General features: G+C 40.9%; 1 protein-coding gene across 4 annotated transcripts in view; it reads right to left on the reverse strand.

The window, feature by feature from the left end:
• Positions 1–4573: 4573 nt before the first annotated feature.
• Positions 4574–20549, reverse strand: part of nek6 (NIMA-related kinase 6) — a 32141-nt gene continuing 16165 nt past the window's right edge. For all 4 annotated transcript variants that reach the window (XM_085280452.1, XM_085280453.1, XM_085280455.1 and 1 more), the window contains 7 exons: positions 13131–13193; positions 11442–11552; positions 10434–10542; positions 9459–9566; positions 9041–9135; positions 8549–8662; positions 4574–7599 (listed from right to left, as the gene is read on the reverse strand). In XM_085280452.1, the coding sequence (XP_085136578.1) occupies positions 7489–7599; positions 8549–8662; positions 9041–9135; positions 9459–9566; positions 10434–10542; positions 11442–11552; positions 13131–13193 (711 nt within the window). In that variant the 3' untranslated portion in view covers positions 4574–7488. The remainder of the gene's footprint in view (positions 7600–8548; positions 8663–9040; positions 9136–9458; positions 9567–10433; positions 10543–11441; positions 11553–13130; positions 13194–20549) is intronic.

The following is a 20549-nucleotide window of genomic DNA, read 5'->3' on the forward strand; positions in this document are numbered from 1 at the left end:
TAATAAATAATAAAAACAAAGATCGACCAAATGGACCAATACGGCAATGCCACGATGATCCATTTGGCAAAGTAAATCCATTGGGTATCCTTGTTGGTCTTCAGACAACAATTCTGATGGCTAAAGAACCAAATGGGACAGGCGGAAGAAAAAAAAAAAAAAAAAAAAGATAATGTACTAGAATGTATTACAGTTGAAATTTGTAAAGAAAAAAGTAAAAATGTGCTCATTAGCTGTATATACAGAGCTCCAGGTAGTAGTATTGAGACATTTAAAGACTGGATAGAAGAAACATTTATTGAAATAGCTCGCAAAAAAGTTTTCATTTGTGGAGACTTCAAAATTGATTTGCTAAACCCAAATAAACATAAAACCACTGAGGAATTTATAAACACAATGCACTGTATGAACCTATTCCCTAAAATTACTAGACCTACCAGGATTACATCACATTGTGCAACTCTCATAGACAACATTTTTACAAATGACATTGAAAATAAGACTGTAAGTGGACTCCTGATTAACGACATAAGTGACCATCTTCCAATTTTTACAATCTATGATAGGAATTACAAGATCAATAAAATGGACAGTAAAAAAGAGTACAGACGAGTAAGAACAGAAGAAAGAATGAATGCATTTAAAAAAGATTTATTGAAGGAAAACTGGGGTGAAGTATATCAGGAACAGGACGTTAATAGTGCTTATAATAAATTCCTTAGAATATTTACATTACTGTACAATACCAACTGTCCAATAAAGCAATATAGTAGGAAACAGAAATATATGGACTGTCCATGGATAACAAAAGGTCTGCAAAATGCATGTATAAAGAAAAATGCTCTATACAGAGAGTTCTTAAGAACGAGAACTAAAGATGCTGAAATCAGATACAAAAGATATAAAAATAGGTTAACTAATATACTTAGATTTAGTAAAAAGGAATACTATAAGAAGCAATTAGATATAAATAGAAATAATAATAAAAGATTATGGGAAATCCTGAACAGTGTTATAAAATGTGGGACTGGACAAAAGAACTATCCCAAGTATTTCATTTGTAATGACCATGAAGAATACAATATGGATGTTGTGGCAAATAGTCTCAATGAATTCTTTGTAACTGCTGGACCAAATTTAGCAAGAACAATCACTCATCCTGGGAAAGCACAGGAAAAACCCGATACACTGATTGACAGAAATCCATATTCTATGTTTCTCACAGCCGTTGATGAAAATGAAGTTCTTGAAATTGTCAAAAAATGTAAAAATCACAAATCTTTGGATTGTAATGATATTGATATGATAGTGGTTAAAAGAGTCATTGAGGCTATTATAAAACCATTTACATACATCTGTAATTTATCATTTCAAACTGGTCGATTTCCAGACAGAATGAAAATAGCAAAAGTTATACCTCTATACAAATCTGGAAACAAACACCATTTCACAAACTACAGGCCTGTCTCTTTACTACCTCAATTCTCAAAAGTTCTTGAAAAACTGTTTAAAAACAGACTGGAAAAATTTATAGATAAACATAAACTACTCACTGAGAGTCAGTACGGATTCAGATCAAGCAGATCAACATCATCGGCACTATTAGATTCAATAGAATACATCACAAATTCCATAGACAAAAAGCAATATGTGGCTGGGTTATTCATAGACTTGACAAAGGCATTTGACACTATAGATCATGATATATTAATAAGAAAACTGGAACGTTATGGTGTCAGAGGGGTAGTTTTAGATTGGGTCCGGAGTTATTTAAGTGACAGAAAGCAGTTTGTGAAAATAAATGGTGGTTGCTCCTTATGTATGGACATTGCTTGTGGTGTACCCCAAGGGTCAGTTTTGGGTCCAAAATTCTTCAACTTGTACATTAACGACATCTGTAAAGTGTCCAAAGTATTAAAAATGGTTCTCTTTGCTGACGATACAAACATTTTTTGCTCTGGTGATGATCTGCAGAATTTATTGGAGGATATGACTAATGAAATAAGTAAAGTGAAGTTCTGGCTTGATAAAAACAAATTATCATTAAATTTGAATAAATCTAAACTGATGTTATTTGGAAATAGTAGTTTAAATACAAATGCAAAGATTCAAATAAATGGTGTTGATATTGAAAGAGTCAGTGAAAATAAATTTCTGGGGGTAATAATAGATGAAAAACTTAACTGGAGAGCTCACGTAAGATATATTCATTCCAAAGTATCACGAAGCATTGCAGTACTAAACAAGGCAAAACAGGTATTCGACAGAACATCACTTCATATTCTCTACTGTTCACTGGTTTCACCATACTTAAGCTATTGTGCAGAGGTCTGGGGCAATAACTATAAAACCACATTACATTCACTTTTTACTCTTCAAAAAAAAAGCAATTCGAATCATCCACAATGCAGGTTATAGGGAACATACAAACTCACTATTTTTGCAGTCTGAAATATTGAAAATTGACGATATAGTGAAATTCCAAACAGCACAAATTCTATTCAAAGCAAAAAATAAAGAACTGCCAGGTAATATTCAGAGTATGTTTTTTTTGAAAGAAGGAAGTTATAATTTAAGGGTTTTTTGTAACTTCAAAACAATGAAGGTACGTACTACAAGAAAAGGCTTTTGTGTTTCTGTTCATGGAGTGAAACTATGGAACAGTCTGAATATGGAATTAAAGCAATGTCCAAACATAAAACTGTTCAAAAAGAGTTATAAAAATATGATCTTCTCGATCTATAAAGAAAAGGAAAATATTTAAATTAAGTGAATGTCTCTATTTAAAAACAAACAAACAAACAAAAAATTCATGATGTGATATTATAGTATATAGTATATCAGAAATCTGTTCACTATTTTTATTACAAATTATATCAGTAAGGAAGCTGACTAAATATTCACTGATAATTTATGGCAAAGGGGTGGGATTAAATAAGTGTATACTTCTTCCCACTCCCTTTCAACATGTAAATTAATCAGAATGGTTTTTTGTATGTAATTTGTATAGTATTTTTTTTCTCTCTTATTTCTTTTCTAAATGTACTTGTATATTGTTCACATGTTGAAATAAATTACCAATCAATCAATCAATCAATCAATCATTTTAAAAACTAGTAAGGGCCAGCACAGTGAGAAAGTAGCACTATTGCCAGGTCTTGGGTTCAAATCCACCATCTCCTTGGGACCTTTATGTATTGCATATTCTCCCCATCTGAGTGGCTTTTCTCTTGGTTCTCCAGCTTACTCCCACAGCCCAAAGGCATGCAGTTTGTGGGGCTAGGTTAATTGAAGCCTCTAAATTGGTCGTAGTAAGGAATGGTTGTCTGTCTCTCTGTGTTAGTCCTGCGACCAGGAAGTATCCCACCTTTTGCTCTACGGCATCTAGGATTGGCTCAGGCATTCAACAATAAGTTGATCAGTATCTATCAAAAGTGGTCAGAGAAAGGAACAGTGGTGAACCAGTTCAGGGTCATGGGGCTCACTGATGCACATTGGAAATGTAAGCTGCCCCATGTGGTCTGATCCAACAGAAGAGTTATTGTAGCTCAAATCACTTAAAATTTATTGTCAGGTCTGATAGAAATGTGTAAAAATACACAGTGCATCATAGTTTGTTGGCTGCATAACCACAGACCCATGCCGGCCCGTCCACCGCCAACAATGGGCATGCGAGCAACAGAACTTCGAGCAGGGAGCAACAAAAACACATAATCTTGTCTGATCAGCCACATTTTCTCTTCCCCGTGTGTGCCACCTACCTAATCATTGCTGCAAAGCATCTACATGCTTTCATGGAAATGGCGTTCCCTGACAGCTGTGGCTTCCTTCAGCAAGATAACGCACCCTGGCATAAAGCAAATGCAAAAATGGTCCAGGATTGGTTTGAGAACAACTTTGAGGACTGAGGTGTTGACCTCCAAATTCTCCAGATTTCAATCCAAATGAGGATCTGTGGGATGTGCTAGGCAAAATAAGTTAAATTCATGAAGCCCTCACCTCACAACTTACAGGACGTAAGGATCTCTTGCAAACATCTTGGTGCCAGACATCACATCATACCTTAAGGACTGTTTCGTCAAGTCAAATCAAAATTAGGCATACTACATGTATGCCTACTGGAGTCAAAGACACCAAACTAGAAAACAAGTTTTTATCATTACTGTAATGACAATTCCCGTGACAATTGTGGATTTTCCTATATTCATTTAGGTTCAGCTCAATTCAATTTATATAACGCCAAATCTCAACAACAGTTGCCTCAAGTCACTTTCTGAAGTAAGGCTAAAAACCCTAAAATAATATAAAAATATTTCAAGATATTAATTTAATTTTCAGACAAAAAGTCTCAAAGATCAGACAGAAACTGGGTAAACTCCGGGTCTAAACGATAATAAACTACAAAACTTGTGTGTGTACCTGTTAGGGCGCTGAAGGATAAAGGAAGATATTCAAGAAAATTATAGCAAAGTCTTGATTAGCTACCATGAAAGATTGTTGCTACTCTAGCAAACTCGTGTTTTCAGGATTCTGACAGTTATGAATGAGGGATGTTGATGAATTTAAACCAACATATTTTTAAAAAAAATTTAATTCACCTACAGCAAACATATTCATCCTCACATTGAAATCTGCTGCAGGTTTCAGTGTGATTAAGTTAAAAGCAAAGCTTTACATCAAAAGAAATATGACTGAACTGAATTTAATATCACTTTGCACAGAAAAGCACAGTCAACATAAACATAATGGCACAATGCTTTGGAGACGATTGATAAGCATGGTAGATGGAAGATGAAGATACAAGTTATTTAAACAAGATGAAAACGGTAAGCTCTCACTCTGTGCATCCAATACATGTATTTCAAAAACATCGCGCAATTCATTCATTCATTCATTTTCACAGCATCTAATGTTTATGGTGTTTACAGTTTCACAGCAAGATTGGTCCAAATTTATAAATTAGAAGCAGACCATGACTGCATTCTCATACAATCAACACAAAACTACAACGCCACTGGAGCAACACTCACCACGACAGTATCAATTCCAGATTAATTTCTGTGTGTGTTTGATTTGTTCTCCTTTACTCAAACTGTGGCATGAAGCACTTTTTCTTTCCCAAAACTGCAGAAATGCAAAATGTAAACATTTAATAATAATAATAATAAAAACACAAACAAACTCCAGATCTCTAAATATAATTATCTATGGAGCTGATTGGGGCTGGTAAGGTTTTTGAGTTTATGTGGTGGAGCACATATGGCTATTCAGTTCACAGTGACCGAGCAACAACACAAAGAAACATTTAGGCAATTAATGGCATTAGAGCCAATTTCTTTTACTGCTCACTCACAATTATCATGTGGCTCAACTGGAATTCAGCAGAGAATATCAGAACTGACAGGTCTGCCACCATCTAGACCTATTCATGCCTGTCACATTGTTCACTGTGAACCTGTTTCATTTGTGAACTAAATGGGTGCCCTATGTGGTGCTCTGTGGTGAATGCCAATTGGGCACATGATGATGTATTTGTTTTGTTTTTTTGTAAATTCTGAGATTTCAGAGGTTCAGCCAGAGCCGATTTTATACTTTCAGCCAATTATCAGTGCAGTTTGGTAGTCATTTATAACTTGTATTTTTCATTTAGTCACCTTTGTTCTATGTCTTTGGTTTGCAGGGCTGACAGAATGTGATATAAACAAAATTTAACAGGATGAAGTTAAATAAGTTCTCACAGTTCCATGACTGCTCCTCCCAGCAACACAACATTTGTCTTTCACCATCATCTGATTCTTGATTCTATTGTTCCATCAGTTTTAATGTGACAACGCAAATTAAACCAACTAAATCAAATGTAGTCTTAACAGGAACTTGGGTATTGACTGACAGAACTTAACTACTTGTAAAGTAGTAAAGCTTTAAGACGCTGAGGATAACAGACCAGCATGTGAACACAGTGGGGAACTGAAACAGCTTCAAATGTTTCTTTTTGAAACCTGTGGAAACCAAAGCACAGATAAAAGGAGAGTAAAGTGAGATTTATAAGGTGGACACAACATGATTTCCCAACTCATAAAATTAAAATACGGCCACATTTGACTTCACAAGGCTTGATCCAAGAAATTCAGTGGTAACTCAGTCTTTAAAGCTCAACATATGATTGGAAAGTTCTATGAATATGTAAGTTCACTTTCAGTTTTGAGCCACTGGTGGCAACCTTTAGATACATACATGACAAACTGTCCTCAGTCAGAAGCAACATCTTCTTTTGACTGCTTCTTCATTCATAGGGGGTTTGCACAACAGACAGCTCCACATATTTGATTTCACAAATTTATACACTGGATGCAACCCTAACAAGATTTGATCCTTCACCAGGTCTTTAAGCAGGGCAAATGTATAAATCACTACATGATGGAGAACTGCCCTTAAGAAAACTTCCCAAATTGTTCTTAGGGCTTTCATAGACTTAGAGAATATACTGAATCAGAAAAGGCAGAAACACTGTGGGTGCTCAGCTGCTTGTCCACAGGTGAATGAATGTGACATCCATGAGAAAGCATTATTATAAGTGATTATTGAATAATCCCATAAACCTGGCTACTTCTTTAAGCTTTCAGCCACAGTTCTGTCAGGAACCTCTCAGTTAAAATAGGATTGTTATTCCATTTGGAGTCATTTTCAATTTCTGGCCTTATTCGTGGATGACCTCCTGCCTTTCCCACAACAAAAACCTTAAAAGGTTTTCAGCACAAACAGATCAGGCATCAGTGCCAACACGCAAGCACTGATTATTTCACATAAGAATAAGATGAAAAAAAGGAGTTGGAGATGGGTTGCAACGAGCAGCAAGGCCCAAGCAGCTTAAATAGAATAACCTGTGTGAGATTTATCTATATTTATATTCCAGAAGTGCTAACTGAGCTCTCCACTGTTTGTAAAAGGCAATATTAACTAGCTACGCTTCATCTGATCATAAAACTATTTTTATTTTATGATTTCACTTCAATTTCAGTTTCCCCTGCATTCTTTCGTTGTTGTTTTTTTCTGAGAATAGGCATTTATTAGCTGTCCATTTTGAACACTAAATGAGGTACTTTACAATGTATAAAAACATGTATGATATGATTATAGTAGACGACATGACAAATATTCAAACTGCCCAGCCCTACTACACAGGAAGACACGGTTGAACTGGGAATGCAACTCTTATTTGAGGAATCTGTCATCAGAGGGAGACACAGCTCTTTTGGCTATGTTCTCAGCTAAAGAAACAGGCAGACATACGGTTACCTCTCACTTTTGTTTTCCGTGAGTATACCCATGTACCTCTTCACATCTTCCATGACTGAAAAGATACATCACAGTATTTCCAAGGTTACAGTCTGCTAAGATGAGGTAAGGGCAAACTTGCTTCTGCAAGGACAGGCACATAGTAAGTGGAAAGCCTCAAATTGAGCAGAGAAGAGGGCTTGAAAGTGTCACTCAGGTGCTGGAAGTCCACATGTGCATCTGTTTTGCAAACTGCAGCACAAAGACAATGTCAGGCCTCTGGTCCGGGTCTGGGTTGATGCACATGCTGACCAGGTCACGCAGCTGCAAAAAGCATGAGGCTGTTATTTCAGCTTTTAAAAAACAAAAAAACAAAACAAACTACGCTGTGCATAAATTGGTGTAAGCAAAAGGACACATGCTTCAGGGCTATTTTACAGAACAAAAATCACCACATTCAGAGAAGGAGCTAAAGTAAGTAGTAGTAAAGTAGGACTTGAGAGTTCACTTTACCCACAGGCCATGTTCTCAGAATTGTTCAGTCATGCTAAACATAATTTTATAGGCACAGTCGAGATGCAGCAGCGCACGCTATTCTCCACGCTCATCATCTTGTGACGCCCTAGACTGCTTTCAGTGTCGATTATACATACTCTCCCTGTGCCTGCCTCTCACAGTCCAAAGTTATGCACCTTAGGTTAACTGGTATACTAAATTAACCAAAGTTATGAGGTTGTGTTTAAAGTTTAAAAAATATTACACTGTATGAATGTATTAAATGTGGCTTGTAGCTAAAGCACTTTCTGTGGTCAGTAAGACCACAGACACAGAAAGAAATGCAAGGGCAAATATAGTACTTTCTTTATATTGCAAAATACCACACATTATGCTGTCTAAACCTTTTAACTTACAATGACTGGAATGAGCCACTGTTTCAACAGCATTGCGCTTGTGTGTTATCAGGGAAGGTCAAATCTATGATTATCTGTCCAAGTTTACCAATATCAGTGTGAGTGGAGAAGGTAGGCTCCCTCTCCATATATTCACTTATCTTGTGTGAACAACTAACATGTTGAAACAAACTGTATTAGCTTTCATGGAATAGCTTTTCAAGCGCTCAATATAAGGACCTATGTATTCTTCATATGGCCCCTGCGAGGCTCTGTACACCTTTTTTGCCAAACAGAAAAATAAAACTAGCAACATAATAAACCAAAAAGTTAATGAAACTCAAATTCAAATCAAAACCAAACATGGCTTTGTATTACTTTACCTTATCAGAGTAATGGTCCGTGGGGAGAGGGGGGTAATCACACTGCTCTATCTTCTGACAGAGGGACAGAAGGTTCATCTTGTCCCCATAAAATGGACTCTGCAGTGCAGCCATCTGGAGCAAAGAGGGATAAGGGATAAGGAAAGAAGAAAAATGAATTAGCTTGGTTGGCACTACCTACAAGTGAAATATTATTCCTGACCAGAGTTCAAGTAACATTGTGGTGTTCAGAGAGGTCTCTATTCTCGTGCCAGGGTGCTCGGCGGAAGTGTAAATAAAAGAAAACGTTTAAGCTTATTTATAAGATCCCACCTCTGGGTTTAAAGTTGAAACGTTTTTTTTTTTTATTTACATTTCCGCCGAGCACCCTGGCACTAATCAGCCAACAGGCACCACAAGCTTGGTTTTCTTTTTTCCAGGGTAAGAAAGTCATTTTCTGTTGAATCATTCACTATAAACACAATGAAAAAGTCAAAGTGTCTTTGGACCTACCTCATACAGAAGACAGCCCAGGGACCAGATATCTGACTTAAAATTGTAGCCATTCTCATGGATTCTCTCGGGTGACATGTAGTAAGGTGTTCCCACTGACACACAGAAAACAACAGACTTGTCATTTTGTGCATAAATGAAAAAGATGAAAACACTATTTATGCAGTAGTTTAAGTGTTAAACCTTATAGTAGGAAAACACATATGACAGTCAATTGTTTATTTTTTTATTTTTTTATTACCACACCCCCAAGATATCTTTGTTTAGATTTTTGTTTTACACAGTTTCCATTTTCGTCACTAAAATATTTAATTCTGTGTTCTATATGATCTGCATGCCTGAATCAAGAGCTGATCTGACAGAAAATTATGCACAACATAGAAATTGTGCATAAACGTGTGTTGTGTGTGTGCGTCACCTAAAGAATGTGCTACAGTGGTCTTGGAACTGAAGAAGCGTCCTAGTCCAAGGTCTCCCAGTTTTACCTCCCCGGTGGCTGTTATAAACACGTTGGCTGGCTTGATATCTGGTTTAAACACATGCACACATTGACATTCATTGCAAATACACTGCAATTCTGTTCTAAACCCAAGAATATAGTGACATTATATACACTCTACACACAGTAGTTGATTTCCTGCAACTATGAGAGGTGTGCTTACGGCTAATTCAATTTTGAGAAAGAACCATGCCGTTTCCTGTTTACAGACAAGTTACAGCTCCAACATTTACCGCGTCCAGTGAAAACTGCTGTAATTACGTCACAAACCAATTCAACTTTGCTTGGTTTTGGGGGGATATTAGAAATGTTTGGTCTGTGCTGTTATTTTTCTATTTAACAATACTTTCCATTAAAATAGAAAAACAAAATCACAATTTCTTTGAAAATCAGATTTAAAAAGATTTAGGTAGGCCAAAAAGCATAATCTGATTTTCAGTGAAACTGACACCTTACTGTGATTTTCTTTTTTAATTTTAATGGAAAGCATCATTATCAATATAAAAATCACAACTTCTCTGACAATCAGATTCTGCTTTTTGGCCTAAATCTTTTCCAACCTGGCAAGTACCACAGTATTAAAATACAAACTCCATACCAAAATAGTTTTGGGCGTGCAAATAACAACAGGATCCAACATTTTGCAAATTGTTTTTTCCTTTGGAAAGAGATTCTTTTTATTTTAACACCATGTAACATGTTATTATTCCCAATTGCTGGATACACCTGTACATATCAGTTCCTTGTATTTTAATTTTGACTGACAAAAGAAAGAAGGTTAGGAAGATATGAATGCACAACAACTGAGGTGTTTGAGCAGATTAACTACATCAGCATAATGATGGCAATGGAGATGAGGTGTGCATGGTAAAAATGCAAAGTGGAGTTGTTTACCACGGTGCATTACTCTGCGTGAATGCATGTGCTCCAGAGCGCTGCAGAGTTGCACAAAATATTTCCAAATTGTTCTCTCTGGGATAAGTCGTCTCTTCTTCTTGAAGTACTGAACAGAAAGAAGGAAGAAGTGTAACTAATCTAATTCTACATGTTAGAACAATGACACAATATTATTGCTCTAACTATCCCTCAATCATATAAACACACTTTCAGCTCTTTATTCCTAGCACTTTAAGTGTTTTGTCTAGCTTTTACACACACACAAACATAGGTGAAGCGGCCTCCTTTTCCTTGGATTGGTCTGTCTGATTTATTGTCAAAGCAGTGTTGCTGCCTCTTTCTGTTGATACTGTTTATATGGTTATTGGTTTATTGGTTATAATAAAGCCTTATTTTGTGTTAAACACCTCTGCCTGGTGTCCTTTTCATTCCAATCCGGATCAAATTGTTACTGTCCTCCACCCTGTTTGCCTAGCTTTCATGTGGGGACGTAAAATGAAGATAGCTGAGACTTTATTTATAAATACTTTACAAGGGAAAAATAGTCCTCACTTTAAATGAGGCCACACAAATATTCATTAAATCTTTATTAACACCTTCACAAACAATGAGCTCATGTCTTTACCATTATATATTTGAAATTAATGTGCACTTAAATATTTAAATCACTTCTTTAGACTTTTATTATATATGAGCTTATTAATTAACAATCGATTTTTATATGTGATTTGATAAATTACATACTAAGTAATAACTGTATCCAAAATGCAAGCATAAATTCAAATGATCACAGGAATACTCAGGGCCATTTATATACAAAAAGTTAATCAAGGAAGTGGAAAAATATTGGCAACTCCTAGCACTATCCCTCAGCCTATTAGTAAACACACCTATGACATCAATTTCAAAATCCTATGTTGCATCGTTCTCGAGTTGTTGAATTCACAAGAAAACATTTCCTCTGATCTTTGACTGAGATTTGAACGAGTCATAGGGTTTTCTGACCTTTATCATCTGGGACAGATCTCCAGCATCCGCAAGCTCCAGAACAATGTTGAGCTCATTTTCTTCAATAAAAGAATCAAGGTACTTGATTACATTGGGGTGATTCAGCTGCTGCAGTGGACAAACAAAAGAAAAATGGTAGCGTCAACGGAGCTGTCACAAGCAAGGTGTATAGCAGAGCCGTCCATGCAAATGTTTCAAACAAATAAAATACTGGCGGCATCAAATGCCATTAATTTCAAAATCCTGTGCTGCCTCACACGATTTCCTGAAAACTCAGTGACCTTCGCCAAGGTCATTGTCACTGAGTTTTAAACACATCTGAGATTTTTAGTAGATACACCTATGGTGAACTTGAAACTCTTACATTGCCTCACTCTCAAGTTATAGCATTCACAAACTTGGGTCCATGCCATCTACCTGTCTGGCAGGGTGACCACCAGTGTTGGTCAAGTTACTTGAAAAAAGTAATTAGTCGCTATTTACTGATTACTTATTTTCAAAAGTAATTAGTTACTTTACTACTTGGTTACTTTTTAAAAACATGATACATAACATGAATATATAATAAAGCAATAGACCTTTCAGCCCAATTGTATTTTTTCTGCATAATCATTCATATAAAATTGAATCAAATGAAAAAGTCTCTTTTTAAAACTTGTTAATCCTTTAACTCTATGCACATTGCATCAAGCAAAAATTTAATTATATGCAACATTCTCTGACTGGAAGAAATTTGTTTAACATTTAAACCTATTTTCCGCTTATTCCAGCATATAAAATTAAATCTTTTTTTTATGTTTACACTCACTCTTTCAAATAGATGCAAGTAAAACACAGCAAAAAATAAATTAAATCAAAGATTCAGCGACACTGAGTCCTGTCGCTCTTAAATCTATTTTCACCTGTTTAGCAGGAGTGGGGCCGGTGGAGGTTTGCGGTCATGTCAGTGGGGGGGATCAGGGGGTTTCTCTGAATTTCACATTCCCGTGGCAGCATGCTAGGTGCTTGTTCAGATTTGAAATTTACTTTTTTTCGCTGTAGAAAGAAGTTTTCTTCCTACGCAGAGTGTACAGTGGACGCTAATGTTTTTGTCACTTTTTATGGAATCAAACTCAAAGTAATGTCAGTACTTCCAAGCTTTAAACGCTGCATGGTCGTACTCTCTCCCACACTCCATATTATCCATTGTTGATCTAAACGTGTGTTGCTACCATGGACGTCGCACGTTCGTACGTCATTGTCATTAGACACTCTCACAAACAAAATCACGGTTTAGTAACACAGTATCCTTAAGTACTTTCTATCTAACACAGCGGTCCCCAACCTTTTTTGTGCCATGGACCGGTTTATGCCCGACAATATTTTCATGGACCGGCCTTTAAGGTGTCACAGATAAATACAACAAAATAAAACTAGTGCCGGTACCGAAAAAAAGAAAATCATAACACACGTGAAAAGACCCAGGAAAACAGAGTAAACGATAAAAACGATAACAAAATAACGCTGAAAACCGATGAAAACCCTGAAAACTATACATTTCACACCTGAGCCTCAAAACGGTACCAAACAACTCACGGACCGGTACCGGTCCGAGGCCCGAGGTCTTTCTCCTGAGTAACCGCCACCCAATTTCGCACTCATTCACTTATTATCAACCAGAGTATAATTTGCTTTGACAGACTTTACCTTCAGTAAATCAATCTCTTTGATGCAGTCCTGACGAGCCTTAGCATCCATCATCTCGAAGATCTGCAAAGATATATTGTGAGCAAATGTGGAAAGAAAGAACTTCATTTTAACTGAAAGAGACCTCCTGCAAATCTTCAACAAGCAGTTCAGTGGTGAGGGAAGAAAAGACGATTTGGAAAAATTAATTACTCAAGTCCGCTAAAAGCAGTCAATAGAAGAGAAACAATCTAAATAAACCATCAGTAATTATTAAGGCTGTATTATATTGAGACTGTGACACTATTGACACGATAATCAGCTTCTGTTTGAGTAAAGTTCTGATAGCTCTTCCACATTGTGTTGGCTCATGACGCTTAAGAAAACAACAATGGAGGAATCACTGTCTTACATTTAGTTATAGTTCTTTCAGATAGATATCTAGTGTACTGAAACTCACCCCTAGTGCTGTGTAGTCCATTATTGTAAAATTAAATGTTTTAAGAAATAACCACGTCAGGAAATACAGTCCCAATTCCCCAAAATTTGGAAAAGATATGTAAATGTAAATAAAACATAATGAAATCAGAATCAGAATCAGAATCAGAATACTTTATTGATCCCTGGGGGAAATTATTTTTTGTTACAGTGCTCCATTTTAAACCAACATTAAGACAAGACAGACAATACGCTAACTAAGAATAGTACAATATATACATACATACATACATAAGTCACTTATAAATAAATATTTGGAAAAGAAACATGTGTAGTTGTAGCAGCAAACAGTGTGTTAAGTGGATGCGTTGTACAGGGAGATGGCCACAGGCAGGAATGATTTCCTGTGTCGTTCAGTGGTGCTTTTCGGTAATCTCAGTCTCTCACTGAACGAGCTCCTGTGACTGACCAACATGTCATGGAGTGGGTGGGAGGTGTTATCCAACATTGTCTTTATCTTGGACAGCATCCGCCTCTCCGACACCACCTTGAGGGAGTCCAGCTCCATCCCCACAACATTGCTGGCCTTACGGATCAGTTTATTAAGTCTGTTGGCATCTGCGACCCTCAGCCTGCTCCCCCAGCATGCAACAGCATAGAGGATCGCACTGGCCACCACAGACTCATAGAAAATGATTCGTGTTACGTTCCCCCCGAAGGGGTCTAGGCATGTGAGTGAGGGGACCAGTAACAAATGAGTCCGGAATCAGAATGAAAAGGAAAACAGACAGAGTTGTTCTGTATTAATAGAACTTTATTACGAAATGGTACAGGTGGATTACAAACGACATTAACATTAACTTAAAGGGCCGGCAACGCCGTCTTACCAACAACGCCAAAGAAACAAAGAAAACGCTCGCAGCCACGAAAGGCAGGAAGACTACCAAACAAACACAATAAAAAAGGAGGCACTTCCCACACTTCCTACCCTACTCCCCACCACGGGGAGACACTCTCAGGGCCCACAAGCCCGTCTGCTCACTGGTCAGAAAGAGGCTGTCTGTCCAAAATCTAGCACAGAACCGCGTAGAGCCACCGAGGAAAAAGCCACCCTGCTCACAGCTCATCCCCAGTTTAAATAGCCTCAGAGGATGATTGCTGACTGGAGTCAGGTGGCAAACGAGGCTAATCAGCAGCAGCTGTGTCCTGGGGAGAGAGGAGAGTGAGAGAGACAGAGAGGGGTAGGAGCGGCAAGAGGGGTGGAGGCGGGGAGAGTGGGCAAACACCCCACCCACACACTCCCACAGCCTCACAGAACGTAACATTCCCCCCCCCCCCCCTTACATTGAAGCCCTACCAAAACAACAACAACAGCAACAACAACAGCAACAACAACAACAACAACACCCTATTGCGAGCTGCGTGAGAGTGCATCAGCCACTATATTGTCAGTACCTTTCTTGTGTATGATCATCAGATTGTAATCCTGGGCCAGGAGTGCCCAGCGCATCAGTCGCTGGTTGTGATTGTACATCCGGTTCAGAAAAACGAGGGGGTTGTGGTCTGTGTACACGGTCACCGGGGAAGCGCTGGAGCCCACATACACTTCAAAGTGCTGCAGAGCTAGAAGCAGAGCTAAGGCTTCCTTCTCTATGGTAGAGTAGTTCAGTTGATGGGGTTTGAACTTTGCAGAGAAATAACAGACCGGATGGCACACACCTTCCTCATCATCCTGCAGCAGGACTGCCCCGGCTCCGGTGGCACTGGCATCGACCTCTAGCTTAAAGGGGCGAGAGAAGTTTGGAGCTGCCAATACAGGGGTGCTGCACAGAAGAGATTTTGCCGACTCAAAGGCATGCTGGCATTCAACTGACCATTCAAAAGGCACCTTTGGGCTACACAGTTTGGTTAGCGGGGTCACGACCACAGAAAAGTTCTTACAGAAACACCGGTAATATCCGGTCATCCCTAGGAACCGCCTTAGTTCCCGTCTGGTGGCTGGACTCGGGTAGTCCAGGATTGCAGCAACCTTCGCCTCCACTGGGCGGACCTGCCCAAACCCCACCTGCTTACCTAGGTAAGTGACGGTTGCCTTACCAAACTCACACTTAGCGAGATTGAGGGTCAACGAGGCCTCGGCTAGCCGCTGAAACACTGTCCTCAGAAGGGACATATGATCTGCCCATGTGTCTGTGTATAGCACCACGTCATCTAGATACACATTGCACTGGGGCACATCTCCCAACACCAACTGCATCAGTCGTTGAAAAGTAGCTGGGGCATTTTTCATGCCAAAGGCCATTACTGTGTATTGCATGAAGTGGTCAGGGGTGACAAATGCAGAAATCTCTGAAGCTCTGGGAGTGAGAGGCACCTGCCAGTAGCCTTTAAGGAGATCGAGTTTGGTGATGAATTTGGCAGGGCCGATGCTGTCAATGCAGTCTTCCATACGAGGAAGCGGAAAAGAGTCAGAGACCGTTACAGCGTTTACCTTCCGATAATCTGTGCAGAAACGGGGTGTGCCATCAGACTTAGGTGTTAGTAGACATGGGGAGCTCCAGGGGCTACAACTAGGTTGTGCCAAGCCGTTTTCTACTAAGTACTCAACTTCTTCTTTCATGACCTCACGTTTGGCGAAGGGGCAACGATATGCATGCTGCTTGATTGGGACTGCGTCTCCAACGTCAATGTCATGCTCACAAACGTGGGTACGCGAGGGTACGTCACTAAAAAGAGACAGGTAGGAGTGCAGCAAGTCAAGTACCTCTTTACACTGGGACGGAGGAAGGTGAGATAGGTTGGCCTCGGCCTTAGCTAAAAAAACAGAATTTGACAACCGCCCACATTGCTGTCCCTCAGAAAGGGTACCCAGATCATCATCACCCTTAACTTCAACACTTAGCAGGGCAACAGGGACTGAACCGGGGACAGCCGTCCCAGCAGTGTCTGATGATTCTGTCATGCTGGTGTCTCTGGTATGGTATGGTTTCAACATGTTGACATGGCATAGGCGAGTCTTCCTTCTGCGTTCTGGGGTGTTGAGAATATAGTTGGTGTCAGACACTTTTTTCACTATCACATAGGGGCCTGAGAAACGAGCCATGAGGGCAGAACTGGGCACGGGCAACAACACAAGAACTTTGTCCCCAGGCTGGAACTGTCTTTCCACTGCTTTTTGATCACATCGTTTTTTCATGTTTGCCTGGGATACACAGAGAGCCTCTTTTGCTAACAAAGTAGCCCGTTGCCACCTGTCCTTGCATGTTTTTACAAACTCCACCACAGTAGTTTTAGGCACACAACCACTGAGAAAACTCTCCTTCAGCACCTTTAGCGGACCCCGCATGTCATGTCCAAACACCAGGGTAGCTGGGCTGAACCCCAAAGACTCCTGCTTCGCATCACGTATAGCGAACAATACAAAAGGGACCCCTTCATCCCAGCTTTTTCCGGTGTCGTGGCAATACTTACTCAACATCGCCTTGAGAGTTTGATGCCACCGCTCCAGTGCACCTTGTGACTCTGGGTGATAAGCACTAGACACAGAATGAGAAACTCCAAAGGACCGTAGAGTCCGATTAAAATCCCTGGACATGAAATTGGTACCCTGATCTGTCTGCACGGTTTTCGGGAGGCCAAAGGTGGTAAAGAATTTGACTAGTGCTTTGGTAATGCTTGCTGTCGTGATTTTCCGCAGAGGAATCGCCTCTGGGTATCGAGTGGACACACACATTATGGTTAACAAGAACTGATTCCCTGCCCGCGTCTTTGGTAAGGGGCCAACACAGTCTACCAGGATATGCTCAAAAGGTTCACCGACAGCAGGGATAGGACGTAGGGGGGCGGGGGGCACCGCCTGGTTCGGTTTACCCACAAGCTGGCAAGTGTGACAGGTGTTACAAAACTGCACTACATCTGCTTTCATTGCCGGCCAAAAGAAATGCTGCAGTATACGGTCATATGTTTTAGTGACACCCAAATGACCTGACCATGCGTGATCATGTGCTAACTGCAGCACATGCCACCGCAGACTGGTCGGAACCACCAACTGCCGCACTACGCTCCAGTCTTCTCCAGGCCTTGGGGTCCACTTGCGCATCAATAAACCTTCCCAAACGAAAAATGTCTGCCTCTTGCTCCCCTCACCTCCCTTATCCTGAGCTGCTGCGGTAAAACACTGAACTAATGAAGGGTCTTCTTTCTGAGCCTTCACAAGTGCTTCCCGGGTGAGCAGAAAAGGAGCTCCAGACACAGGAGCTGGCTCAACCACACTGTGAGCTAACTCTAAGGCTCCATTATCTCCCTCATCGGTGCAGGGCATCACATCCTTCTCTAGAATAGAGCCGATCACTGATTCTGACAAATCAACCCCCCCACCTTGTTGCTGGGCACGTGAACGAGTCAGAACGCTCACCGGGAACACATCCGGGTGCTGCAGGCTGAGGGCATCTAACACAGGCTCTATAACAGGATTGTTGGTCACCTCAGGGGTAGGGTAAACTTTCCCACCCGCGATATCATTTCCCATTATAAAATCCACCCCATTAATCGGGAGAGAAGGCCGCACACCCACTGAGAAGAAACCACTCACCAGCTCACTCTGTACCCAGATATGATGGAGGGGAGCAGGCACAAAACTCATCCCAACACCTCTTACAATGATGCTAGAGTCACAGTCAGACTTCTCATTAAATTCAAGCACACTAGCTAGTATGAGGGACTGTGAGCCACCAGTATCACGCAGAATGGTCACTTCACGCTTATCCTCGGTCTTACCAGAAAGCGAAACTATCCCCTTAAAAATGAAGGGCTTAAAACACTCATCCGGGGTCTCAGGGGAAGGGGGCCTACTGACAGGAGGCATGGTTTTAATCAGCCCAACCCCTTTTGGTTTACGTGAAGACGAGACTGATTGTTTCCGTCTGTAAGCTTCACAATCTGCGATCAGGTGGCCAGACTTAAAACAGAAAAAACACTTTCGGTCTGCCTTGGGACGAAACACAAGTACCTCACTCTTTGGGTGCTGTGCAACTGGCACCTCGCTAGCCTTCACTGGGGCATCGCGCCGGTCATACCTACTGACACTGGTTTTATGGACGAGCGTGAACTCATCAGCCAGCGTCGCAGCCTGCTGTAGCGAGGAAACCTTCTGTTCATTAATATATACCGCGATGCGCTCAGCAATGCAGTTCTTAAATTCCTCTATGAGCATTAGTTCCCGGATCGAAGCCAGGTCAGTGGCTTTGCAGGCCGCACACCACCGATCGAAAAGAACACCTTTTTCCCTGGCGAAATCAAGATAGGACTGACCCTGACCTCTTCTCAACCCCCGGAAACGCTGCCTATAGGCTTCTGGGACCAGCTCATAGGCCAGCAGGATAGCCCTTTTCAGCTTGTCATAGTCCAAGCTGTCCTCAGCTGACAACGAGGAACAAACTTCTTGAGCCTTACCCGCCAGCTTACATTGGAGCAAAATGGCCCATGAATCCCGTGGCCAGTGCAAGGCCGTGGCTATTCGTTCAAACGACTCGAAGTAGCTGTCGACCTCAGTGTCACGGAACATCGGAACCAGACGACTGTTTTTCCCTACATCAAACGGGGTGTCTACCTGACGAATGGAGGCAGTCGGAGGAAGGGAAACCTGCCGGAGTTCCAGCTGTCGCAACCTCACAGCTGTCTCTGCCTCCACCTCCACCTTCCTCAATTCGACCTCTCTGGCTCTAGCAAGCTCTGCGTCTAAACGCCTAAGCTCCAGCTCTTTCTTTAGCTGGAACTCCCTCTCACGGTCCTCCTTTTCTAACTGGAGACGAGCCAGGCGTACACGGAGCTTAGCATCCTGCTTCGAGCCTTCACTTGATTCAATGGAGAGGGGTTCGAAGCGAGGCAATGTCATGGGTTTGTCCTCAGGCAGCCCCTGATCAACAGGTGTCGACACCAATGGACCTACAGCTTGAGCTGACGCCTGCGGAACAGGCTGAGACGCTGCACCATGCTCAAGTGGACTGGCAGATACTGGCAAGGCCACTATCCCTTTCTCCACCAAGCCAGACACAAGAGCAGCTTTCAGCTCAGCCTTACGCAGAGCTGTGGAAACAGAAATGCTATAACCTGATGCCACCTCATGCAAATCCCTCTTCCTACAGGCGTCCAGTTGGACAAGCGAGGGGTTTTTCTTAAACATGGCAATATCAAAGGTAGCCATCAACTCTAAAAACAAAAAACTACCTGAGGCTAACAATAACAACAAAGAAGCACCACCTCCAATACACAAATGAGAAAACAGGCGGGAAAAGTGTGGCCAGAGGTTAACCAATAAATAAAAGTACCGCCGACCCTCTCCCCAGACCTGCCTACTAAAATCTTAGCCTAGTTAGCTTCTGGAGTGTACCAGGCTCGAGGCAACTTTAAAGGCTAAGCATCAAGTGCACAAAGCACCGACAAGCCTACCCCCGACAGGGAACTAATCCCCACCCGGGATTACTCCGAAAATAATAAAGGAAAAATAAAAAATGAGTGCCTGAAGGAGGAGCTTACGCTCAGCTAGACACTCCCCTTTTGCTAACTGGAGAGGGAGCGCAGCCGATACAATACAACTAACCAGGCCACCGGCAAACAACTCACAAAAACTCAATTTTCCTTCCATTCATATCCTGGACGAGCCCCCACATTGTTACGTTCCCCCCGAAGGGGTCTAGGCATGTGAGTGAGGGGACCAGTAACAAATGAGTCCGGAATCAGAATGAAAAGGAAAACAGACAGAGTTGTTCTGTATTAATAGAACTTTATTACGAAATGGTACAGGTGGATTACAAACGACATTAACATTAACTTAAAGGGCCGGCAACGCCGTCTTACCAACAACGCCAAAGAAACAAAGAAAACGCTCGCAGCCACGAAAGGCAGGAAGACTACCAAACAAACACAATAAAAAAGGAGGCACTTCCCACACTTCCTACCCTACTCCCCACCACGGGGAGACACTCTCAGGGCCCACAAGCCCGT

This window comes from Mchenga conophoros, linkage group LG7 (genome assembly GCF_057382185.1).
Source record: "Mchenga conophoros isolate Kocher_MC1m ecotype Shallow Benthic linkage group LG7, M_conophoros_male_GT1.1, whole genome shotgun sequence".
Lineage (NCBI taxonomy): Eukaryota > Metazoa > Chordata > Actinopteri > Cichliformes > Cichlidae > Mchenga > Mchenga conophoros.